Genomic DNA, 11,481 nt, shown 5'->3' on the forward strand with positions numbered 1-11,481 from the left:
TTGATTGGAGTACACTAAACCAAACCTGACCTCTCTAGGACATTCAGAAGCCAAGTTATAAGCCCACAAAGGTGTAACTGGACTACTTCTTTAAAGTGACACCAGGCCCGGTGACCTTTGGGACATGGTTTGACCCCCTATAGGAATGTGCGATCATCATGAAACGTTCAGATCACTTACAACTCAATTGATTCTACCTTCTTGTAACGTTTCAGCCTGATTGGACCTTGTTTTCGCACAAATGGACCCAGAATGATGTGAAATTGTGCTTCGTGCAACATAATTCTGGGTGCCATTTACAAACCATAAGTGCTAATGACTCCATTCCTTTTTGTGGTTGTAGGGGCTGTTGATTGGAGTACACTAAAACAAACCTGATCTCTCTAGGACATTCAGAAGCCAAGTTATAAGCCCACAAATGTGTAACTGGACTACTTCTTTAAATTGACACCAGATCCGGTGACCTTTGGGACATGGTTTGACCCCCTTAGGAAAGTGCTATCATCATGAAACGTTCAGATCACTTACATCTCAATAGATTCTACCTTCTTGTAATGTTTCAGCCTGATTGGACCTTGTTTTCACACAAATGAACCCAGAATGATGTGAAATTGTGCTTCGTGCAACATAATTCTGGGTGACATTTACAAACCATAAGTGCTAATGACTCTATTCTTTTTGTGGTTGTAGGGGCTGTTGATTGGAGTACACTAAAAAAACCTGACCTCTCTAGGACATTCAGAAGCCAAGTTATAAGCCCACAAAGGTGAAACTGGACTACTTCTTTAAAGTGACACCAGGCCCGGTGACCTTTGGGACATGGTTTTACCCCCTATAAGAATGTGCGATCATCATGAAACGTTCAGATCACTTACAACTCAATAGATTCTACCTTCTTGTAACGTTTCAGCCTGATTGGACCTTGTTTTCACACAAATGGACCCAGAATGATGTGAAATTGTGCTTTGTGCAACATAATTCTGGGTGCCATTTCCAAACCATAAGTGCTAGTGACTCCATTCCTTTTTGTGGTTGTAGGGGCTGTTGATTGGAGTACACTAAAACAAACCTGACCTCTCTAGGACATTCAGAAGCCAATTTATAAGCCCACAAAGGTGTAACTGGACTACTTCTTTAAAGTGACACCAGGCCCGGTGACCTTTGAGACATGGTTTTACCCCCTATAGGAATGTGCGATCATCATGAAACATTCAGATCAATTACAACTCAATAGATTCTACCTTCTTGTAACGTTTAAGCCTGATTGGACCTTGTTTTCACACAAATTGACCCAGAATGATGTGAAATTGTGCTTCGTGCAACATAATTCTGGGTGCCATTTCCAAACCATAAGTGCTAATGGCTCCATTCCTTTTTGTGGTTGTAGGGGCTGTTGGTTGGAGTACACTAAAACAAACCTGACCTCTCTAGGACATTCAGAAGCCAAGTTATAAGCCCACAAAGGTGTAACTGGACTACTTCTTTAAATTGACACCAGATCCGGTGACTTTTGGGACATGGTTTGACCCCCTTAGGAAAGTGGTATCATCATGAAACGTTCAGATCACTTACAACTCAATAGATTATACCTTCTTGAAACGTTTCAGCCTGATTGGACCTTGTTTTCACACAAATGGACCCAGAATGATGTGAAATTGTGCTTCGTGCAACATAATTCTGGGTGCCATTTCCAAACCATAAGTGCTAATGACTCCATTCCTTTTTGTGGTTGTAAAGGCTGTTGATTGGAGTACACTAAAACAAACCTGACCTCTCTTGGATATCCAGAAGCCAAGTTATAAGCCCACAAAGGTGTAACTGGACTACTTCTTTAAAGTGACACCAGGCCCGGTGACCTTTGGGACATGGTTTGACCCCCTATAGGAATGTGCGATCATCATGAAACGTTCAGATCACTTACAACTCAATAGATTCTACCTTCTTGTAACCTTTCAGCCTGATTGGACCTTGTTTTCACACAAATGTACCCAGAAAGATGTGAAATTGTGCTTCGTGCAACATAATTCTGGGTGCCATTTACAAACCATAAGTGCTAATGACTCCATTCCTTTTGTGGTTGTAGGGGCTGTTGATTGGAGTACACTAAAACAAACCTGACCTCTCTAAGACATTCAGAAGCCAAGTTATAAGCCCACAAAGGTGTAACTGGACTACTTCTTTAAAGTGACACCAGGCCCGGTGACCTTTGGGACATGGTTTTACCCCATATAGGAATGTGCGATCATCATGAAACATTCAGATCTCTTACAACTCAATAGATTCTATCTTCTTGTAACGTTTCAGCCTGATTGGACCTTGTTTTCACACAAATGGACCCAGAATGATGTGAAATTGTGCTTCGTGCAACATAATTCTGGGTGCCATTTACAAACCATAAGTGCTAATGACTCCATTCCTTTTTGTGGTTGTAGGGGCTGTTGATTGGAGTACACTAAACCAAACCTGACCTCTCTAGGACATTCAGAAGCCAAGTTATAAGCCCACAAAGGTGTAACTGGACTACTTCTTTAAAGTGACACCAGGCCCGGTGACCTTTGGGACATGGTTTGACCCCCTATAGGAATGTGCGATCATCATGAAACGTTCAGATCACTTACAACTCAATTGATTCTACCTTCTTGTAACGTTTCAGCCTGATTGGACCTTGTTTTCACACAAATGGACCCAGAATGATGTGAAATTGTGCTTCGTGCAACATAATTCTGGGTGCCATTTACAAACCATAAGTGCTAATGACTCCATTCCTTTTTGTGGTTGTAGGGGCTGTTGATTGGAGTACACTAAAACAAACCTGATCTCTCTAGGACATTAAGAAGCCAAGTTATAAGCCCACAAATGTGTAACTGGACTACTTCTTTAAATTGACACCAGATCCGGTGACCTTTGGGACATGGTTTGACCCCCTTAGGAAAGTGCTATCATCATGAAACGTTCAGATCACTTACATCTCAATAGATTCTACCTTCTTGTAATGTTTCAGCCTGATTGGACCTTGTTTTCACACAAATGGACCCAGAATGATGTGAAATTGTGCTTTGTGCAACATAATTCTGGGTGCCATTTCCAAACCATAAGTGCTAGTGACTCCATTCCTTTTTGTGGTTGTAGGGGCTGTTGATTGGAGTACACTAAACCAAACCTGACCTCTCTAGGACATTCAGAAGCCAAGTTATAAGCCCACAAAGGTGTAACTGGACTACTTCTTTAAAGTGACACCAGGCCCGGTGACCTTTGGGACATGGTTTGACCCCCTATAGGAATGTGCGATCATCATGAAACGTTCAGATCACTTACAACTCAATTGATTCTACCTTCTTGTAACGTTTCAGCCTGATTGGACCTTGTTTTCACACAAATGGACCCAGAATGATGTGAAATTGTGCTTCGTGCAACATAATTCTGGGTGCCATTTACAAACCATAAGTGCTAATGACTCCATTCCTTTTTGTGGTTGTAGGGGCTGTTGATTGGAGTACACTAAAACAAACCTGATCTCTCTAGGACATTAAGAAGCCAAGTTATAAGCCCACAAATGTGTAACTGGACTACTTCTTTAAATTGACACCAGATCCGGTGACCTTTGGGACATGGTTTGACCCCCTTAGGAAAGAGCTATCATCATGAAACGTTCAGATCACTTACATCTCAATAGATTCTACCTTCTTGTAATGTTTCAGCCTGATTGGACCTTGTTTTCACACAAATGGACCCAGAATGATGTGAAATTGTGCTTTGTGCAACATAATTCTGGGTGCCATTTCCAAACCATAAGTGCTAGTGACTCCATTCCTTTTTGTGGTTGTAGGGGCTGTTGATTGGAGTACACTAAAACAAACCTGACCTCTCTAGGACATTCAGAAGCCAATTTATAAGCCCACAAAGGTGTAACTGGACTACTTCTTTAAAGTGACACCAGGCCCGGTGACCTTTGAGACATGGTTTTACCCCCTATAGGAATGTGCGATCATCATGAAACATTCAGATCAATTACAACTCAATAGATTCTACCTTCTTGTAACGTTTAAGCCTGATTGGACCTTGTTTTCACACAAATTGACCCAGAATGATGTGAAATTGTGCTTCGTGCAACATAATTCTGGGTGCCATTTCCAAACCATAAGTGCTAATGGCTCCATTCCTTTTTGTGGTTGTAGGCGCTGTTGGTTGGAGTACACTAAAACAAACCTAACCTCTCTAGGACATTCAGAAGCCAAGTTATAAGCCCACAAAGGTGTAACTGGACTACTTCTTTAAATTGACACCAGATCCGGTGACCTTTGGGACATGGTTTGACCCCCTTAGGAAAGTGGTATCATCATGAAACGTTCAGATCACTTACAACTCAATAGATTATACCTTCCTGTAACGTTTCAGCCTGATTGGACCTTGTTTTCACACAAATGAACCCAGAATGATGTGAAATTGTGCTTCGTGCAACATAATTCTGGGTGCCATTTCCAAACCATAAGTGCTAATGACTCCATTCCTTTTTGTGGTTGTAGGGGCTGTTGATTGGAGTACACTAAAACAAACCTGACCTCTCTAGGACATTCAGAAGCCAATTTATAAGCCCACAAAGGTGAAACTGGACTACTTCTTTAAAGTGACACCAGGCCCGGTGACCTTTGGGACATGGTTTTACCCCCTATAGGAATGTGCGATCATCATGAAACGTTCAGATCAATTACAACTCAATAGATTCTACCTTCTTGTAACGTTTAAGCCTGATTGGACCTTGTGTTCACACAAATGGACCCAGAATGATGTGAAATTGTGCTTCGTGCAACATAATTCTGGGTGCCATTTCCAAACCATAAGTGCTAATGGCTCCATTCCTTTTTGTGGTTGTAGGGGCTGTTGGTTGGAGTACACTAAAACAAACCTGACCTCTCTAGGACATTCAGAAGCCAAGTTATAAGCCCACAAAGGTGTAACTGGACTACTTCTTTAAATTGACACCAGATCCGGTGACCTTTGGGACATGGTTTGACCCCCTTAGGAAAGTGGTATCATCATGAAACGTTCAGATCACTTACAACTCAATAGATTATACCTTCCTGTAACGTTTCAGCCTGATTGGACCTTGTTTTCACACAAATGAACCCAGAATGATGTGAAATTGTGCTTCGTGCAACATAATTCTGGGTGCCATTTAAAAACCATAAGTGCTAATGACTCCATTCCTTTTTGGGGTAATGGGGGCTGTTAATTGGAGTACTCTAAAACAAACCTGACCTCTCTAGGATATTCAGAAGCCAAGTTATAAGCCCACAAAGGTGTAACTGGACTACTTCTTTAAAGTGACACCAGGCCCGGTGACCTTTGGGACATGGTTTGACCCCCTATAGGAATGTGCGATCATCATGAAACGTTCAGATCACTTACAACTCAATAGATTCTACCTTCTTGTAACGTTTCAGCCTGATTGGACCTTGTTTTCACACAAATGTACCCAGAATGATGTGAAATTGTGCTTCGTGCAACATAATTCTGGGTGCCATTTACAAACCATAAGTGCTAATGACTCCATTCCTTTTGTGGTTGTAGGGGCTGTTGATTGGAGTACACTAAAACAAACCTGACCTCTCTAAGACATTCAGAAGCCAAGTTATAAGCCCACAAAGGTGTAACTGGACTACTACTTTAAAATGACACCAGGCCCGGTGACCTTTGGGACATGGTTTGACCCCCTATAGGAATGTGCGATCATCATGAAACGTTCAGATCACTTACAACTCAATTGATTCTACCTTCTTGTAACGTTTCAGCCTGATTGGACCTTTTTTTCACACAAATGGACCCAGAATGATGTGAAATTGTGCTTCGTGCAACATAATTCTGGGTGCCATTTACAAACCATAAGTGCTAATGACTCCATTTCTTTTTGTGGTTGTAGGGGCTGTTGATTGGAGCACACTAAAACAAACCTGATCTCTCTAGGACATTCCGAAGCCAAGTTATAAGCCCACAAATGTGTAACTGGACTACTTCTTTAAATTGACACCAGATCCGGTGACCTTTGGGACATGGTTTGACCCCCTTAGGAAAGTGCTATCATCATGAAACATTTAGATCACTTACAACTCAATAGACGCTACCTTCTTGTAATGTTCCGCCTGATTGGACCTTGTTTTCACACAAATGGACCCAGAATGATGTGAAATTGTGCTTCGTGCAACATAATTCTGGGTGACATTTACAAACCATAAGTGCTAATGACTCCATTCTTTTTTGTGGTTGTAGGGGCTGTTGATTGGAGTACACTAAAACAAACCTGACCTCTCTTGGACATTCAGAAGCCAAGTTATAAGCCCACAAATGTGTAACTGGACTACTTCTTTAAAGTGACACCAGGCCCGGTGACCTTTGGGACATGGTTTGACCCCCTATAAGAATGTGCGATCATCATGAAACGTTCAGATCACTTACAACTCAATAGATTCTCCCTTCTTGTAACGTTTCAGCCTGATTGGACCTTGTTTTCACACAAATGGACCAAGAATGATGTGAAATTGTGCTTTGTGCAACATAATTCTGGGTGACATTTCCAAACCATAAGTGCTAATGACTCCATTCCTTTTTGTGGTTGTAGGGGCTGTTGATTGGAGTACACTAAAACAAACCTGATCTCTCTAGGACATTCAGAAGCCAAGTTATGAGCCCACAAATGTGTAAATTGACTACTTCTTTAAATTGACACCAGATCCGGTGACCTCTGGGACATGGTTTGACCTCCTTAGGAAGGTGCTGTTGAGGGTCTGACCTCATGAGGAAATTACTCTGCAGTGATTTTCTCCAAAATGACTGTGCTTCAATTGCTCTGAAAAGCAAATAATCACATCAGCGCCAAGAAACTTCATTTCCCATGATGCTTTGCACACGGAAGCATTGTGATGACGTCACCGCCTAGTACCAGAAACACGTTCTGCGCATGTGCGGGAAGCCGTGGAGCTTTTCCCGCGAACTAAGACCATAAATCTTCAGCAGAGACAAAGAATCCTCGTTCTTTTGCCCAGGATACCTGGCGGTAAGGACACGCTTGTCAACGCTCCGACAACTTGAGCACGCGGAAGCTCTAAGTGCCAAGTTGAGCCACGCAACCGCTGGAAACTACACTCAACTCCATCGGGACCTGACTGGGAACGAGCGGAGCTCCATTCAGCTCTCAGAGACGCTCCGTGGAGAAACACTCGTGGAGCCAAACAACGGAGAAAGCATTAAACCGACGGATGACGCTGAAAACTGCGGAGAAAACGGAGAACCGTCAAATCATAACAGCGGGGACGCCTTGCTGCTTTGGTGATCAGAAAACTCATTTTTTTCTCTCTCCTTTTCTTCTCCCGTTTCCTCTATAGTCCAGAATAAGCAATAAAACCGCGCTATTGCTTAAAAAGTAGCTTCGTGTTTTCCTCTTTCGCTCCCAATTCGTCCTTCGGGTCATTTTGAAAGAATAAACTGCTTATTGATCATCGCTAATATCTTTAGTCGTCAGCTCTGGCCAGGCTGCCGACTCCTTTTAGATTAAACAATTTACAAGTGACCCTTTTGTTGTTTGTTAACTTTTGAAGTGTTTGAGTTAAGTTTTACTGTGATTCTAAGCCACTAATTGTTCGGGAAAGTAGAAACTTTACACATCCAGGTCTCCTGTTGAATGCGAGGGGAGGGGCAGAGCCCCACACACACTCACAGCTCCCTCCCCCCACCTACTCTGGGGAAACAAAGACCCATTCATCTCACACACACACACACACACACACACACTCACTCACACACACCACACAAACACCTTGAACATTATTTTGAATATACATCCTTTTATTATATCACATGGTTATTATTCATTTATGCCACTGTTTATTCATTTGACAAATTGTTAATTAAACGTTATAAAATTCAGATTTTCGTCTCCAGTAGCTTTGTTGTGTCGAAGAGAAGTCTCTGCTCCAAGGATTCTACGAACTTCAAGAAAGACTGATAAGAGTTTTGGATTCAATTTTTCCCCGGAAAAAGGGGAATGGTGCCCCGTATATCTAAGTATATCTTAATTAATTAATAAATCAGTAAATATTCCCATATTTACAGAATTTATTGAAGAATCCAAAAGTAAGTTGAAGCTTACTAATTGTTCGCTCCTAATAACCCCAACATTTTATTGGTGCAGCCCGCGTGAGGCTTGGATACACAGAGATTTCTATCCGGCACAAACAAACAAATAAATCCAAAGAGCTTGAATTAAAAATAGTCAGTTGTTCAGCCTTGAACCAGCAACAGAGTGGTGCTGATTTCGCTGAGCAGGAAGCTGCATCGAACTCTCACCAGTAACTCAGTGCTTCTTTAAAGGTGCAACGTGTAAATTAATTCTGGTTGACCTTTTAGGTTAAAATATTCAGTTTTCCTTAAAGGTGCAACGTGTAATTAATTCTGGCTAACCTTTTAGGTTAAAATTCAGCTTTTCCTTAAAGGTGCAACGTGTAATTAATTCTGGCTAACCTTTTAGGTTAAAATTCAGTTTTTCCTTAAAGGTGCAACGTGTAATTAATTCTGGCTAACCTTTTAGGTTAAAATTCAGTTCCTCATTAAAGGTGCAGCGTGTAAGTAATTCTGACTAACCCTTTTAGGCTAAAATTAACTGCTAATTTAGCGACTTTAACTCACAGTGGCTATTATAACTAACTGAAACCTTCACTCAAAGACTGATAACACCTTGTTTGCTAATATTCTGAAGGAATAACTAGCATATTTAACACTGCAAGTGTTGTAAGACGTTGCTACGGCAACGCACCAGCTTTTGCTAAAATACTGAAAGGAATAGTATTTTAAGCGTCAGTCACGGCATTCCGTGCAATCTTAAAACGCTAAAACCTGTGCGCACAAAGGTTAATTTAGTGTTTTTCTGCTACAAAGCTAGCAGTTGCTGCCCAAAAGGTGCAGCTTGAGCTATCTGCAGAAGCTCTACTAGGCTATTTTTGGTTCGGTTGTTAAAATGGAGGGACAGAGTAGTGAACTGACCAACTCCCAGCAACCAGGTGGCGCTGCGGCCCACGACTATGAACCTGGCCTACTTCCTGGACAAATATTGTCCCAACTGGTCGCGGTTGCTCGAGAACCCGACTACCCTTCTAGGGATTTCACTGAAGAACAGCGTAGCGTCGAGTTAGAAGCTGTAATCGATCAAATAGAAAACCCGGATGGTACAAAACCAATCCAGGTTCACTTAGCTAAGTTAGCCCTGATCCTCTATCAGAGAGGACTCCAACATGATAGAGAGATCATGAACCTCCAGAGTATGCTAGCTGAAAAACAGCGAAATGGAAGGCTGATCGAGGAAGACGACACCCGCACCGATTCTGGGGAAGATGGGGAGAAGACCCCGCCCCCTTCTGCTGATGACAACAGACAGTGGGAAGGGGGGGAACACCGTGACTCTGAGGCTGAGCCAGAGTGCTCTCCCACACCGGTACGAAAGCAAGCCGGCAAAGCCAACCAGGGTCCGCCCAGGACGATCGCCAAAGACCAATTGGTTTCCTCCACCCAAGGAAGCGAGGGACCGCCGTCCCGCCGTAAAGGTAGGCTACCTCCTGATACGTCTCCATACGATAATCAACAGTATGTGGTGTGGGACTCTCTGGACGGACGCACGCCGCAGGGGAGAGATGAAGCTCATCTGTTCCAACCTTCGGCCCCGTTCCCTACACACACTATAGGGCATTCAGGACCACCTAGGGGCCGAGGGCAATTCGCCCTCGAACCCCAGGTTGGACCACCACCCTCATCTTCACGGCCTTCTCAATCAGTGAGAAGTCGACCAGCTGAGCGGCACCTCTATTTAGACCGCTCCCCCAGTCCACGAAGGGTGCAAGGTGCCGATTGGGGTTATGCACCCCAACCTGCACCTCAACCATCTACCCATCCTAGCTACTCCGGTATTCGGCATGCCGATAACCAGCTGCAGGACAAAGCATCATACGCCAGTCCGTATCCGGACAAAGTGTATTACGCAGAAGCCCCAGTTGAAAGACGCAGGCTGCACTACGCAGACGTGCCCCGGGAGGAGGACCTCCCAAGACACCCACGTGACGTGCCAGCAGCCCGCCACAACATGCCGGACCCCGATTTGGGCCCCAGGAGTCAACATTGGGAGCCCAGAGCACACCAGCGATATCCAGCACCCTCTGAGACAGACCGTGGGTCAGAGTCAGAGGATGACGCGCCGTACCGTGAGTCAGGGCTCCGTGTACGTCAAATTGAATCGCTAGCTAAAGACATAGAACGCTTTGATCCTAACACCAATGAATCCAATGTCGACGATTATCTCAGGGAGATAGAACGTTGTCTGCTTGATCTTCCAGCACCCTCTTCAAGGGAAAAGCTCAAGCTAATTTGGAAAACCACATCTAGAACGGTGCACGGTTTCATGGAAACTCTACCACCTGACATTCGTGATCGGTACTCCTCGCTCTGCCGAGCATTGAGAGATGAATACGCCACGTATGCAGACTCTGCGTCAGCTACAATGGGGGCCTTCTCCATCAAACACTGGAGAAACGAACCCCCCAGAGAGTATTATCGCCGACTCAAAAGTGCTTATTTCCAAGGTCGAAACGGCCCTGGGGTCGAGGAAGACCCTGCCTTCAGATCCCTGTTCATTCACAACCTGCACGAGTATGTTCGCTCCGAAGTCTCAATGTATTGTCGGATGAAAAAACTGACAACTCAGGAGGTTAGGAAATACGCCCAACAGGCTTGGGAAGCCGGCGGAAAGCCCCAAAAGCCTGACGCACGTCACCGCGTCATGCACCTAGCTCCCGACGCCGAGCCGCGTTTGGAGCTCGATGGCACAGAAGCTCCACCCACTAAGCCAAAATCTGCTAAACCTAGACCTGTTAAACCGCGAGAGCAGTCCCAATCTCCTCAACAGGGGAAGGGGGGTGCTGATTGGCCGCCTAGGTCTGGACAATCAGACAGGAAGTGGCCCAACCAAAACCAACGGCAGGCAGGTCGGAACAGTGGAAGGTTTAAGGAGCGCCGCCCACAGGTAGGTCCCGAACACAAGTCCGCAGGTGAGTACTTGACCAAAGCCGACCTCCAGGAGATGTTTCAGCAGTTCCTAGCTAAACAGAAGGAACAGCTGAGATCTGCAGATGAGACCCCTGCACCAAAGTCTGCTTCTAAGAAGCCAGACCCAGAGCCAACGTCCGCATGACTAGGCGTGGCTCAACCTCCCAGCGTGGCCAGGACCTACCTGATCAGCTGGGGGAACACTACTGGTAGATCACAGGAGTCTCCTGAAATCTACCCCCCAGAGAAACCTGATGCTAAATTTCTGAAGTTCCTTGGTGACTTAACAAACCATGATCATGCTCGCCGTTTGTACTGTAGCACCAACGTAGGTGGGTGCATACAGGTTGATGCTCTGCTGGATACCGGCTCAGAAATCACCCTGATGTGCTCCACATTGTT

At 44.4% G+C, this 11,481-nt stretch overlaps 1 protein-coding gene across 1 annotated transcript; it reads left to right on the forward strand.

Moving 5' to 3' along the window:
- The first annotated feature begins 6,765 nt into the window (after window positions 1-6,765).
- On the forward strand, window positions 6,766-11,224 carry LOC139068836 (uncharacterized). The gene is made up of 2 exons (XM_070549151.1): window positions 6,766-8,361; window positions 8,424-11,224. Exon 2 carries the CDS (start codon window positions 9,005-9,007, stop codon window positions 11,222-11,224), a length of 2,220 nt encoding a protein of 739 aa, XP_070405252.1. The 5' UTR covers window positions 6,766-8,361; window positions 8,424-9,004.
- Window positions 11,225-11,481: the final 257 nt, after the last annotated feature.

This window comes from Nothobranchius furzeri, chromosome 3, assembly GCF_043380555.1.
Source record: "Nothobranchius furzeri strain GRZ-AD chromosome 3, NfurGRZ-RIMD1, whole genome shotgun sequence".
NCBI lineage: Eukaryota > Metazoa > Chordata > Actinopteri > Cyprinodontiformes > Nothobranchiidae > Nothobranchius > Nothobranchius furzeri.

Bases quoted from the DNA above. Each gene is read 5' to 3' on its own strand.
- LOC139068836 (XM_070549151.1), top strand. From the start codon at position 9,005: ATGGAGGGACAGAGTAGTGAACTGACCAACTCCCAGCAACCAGGTGGC.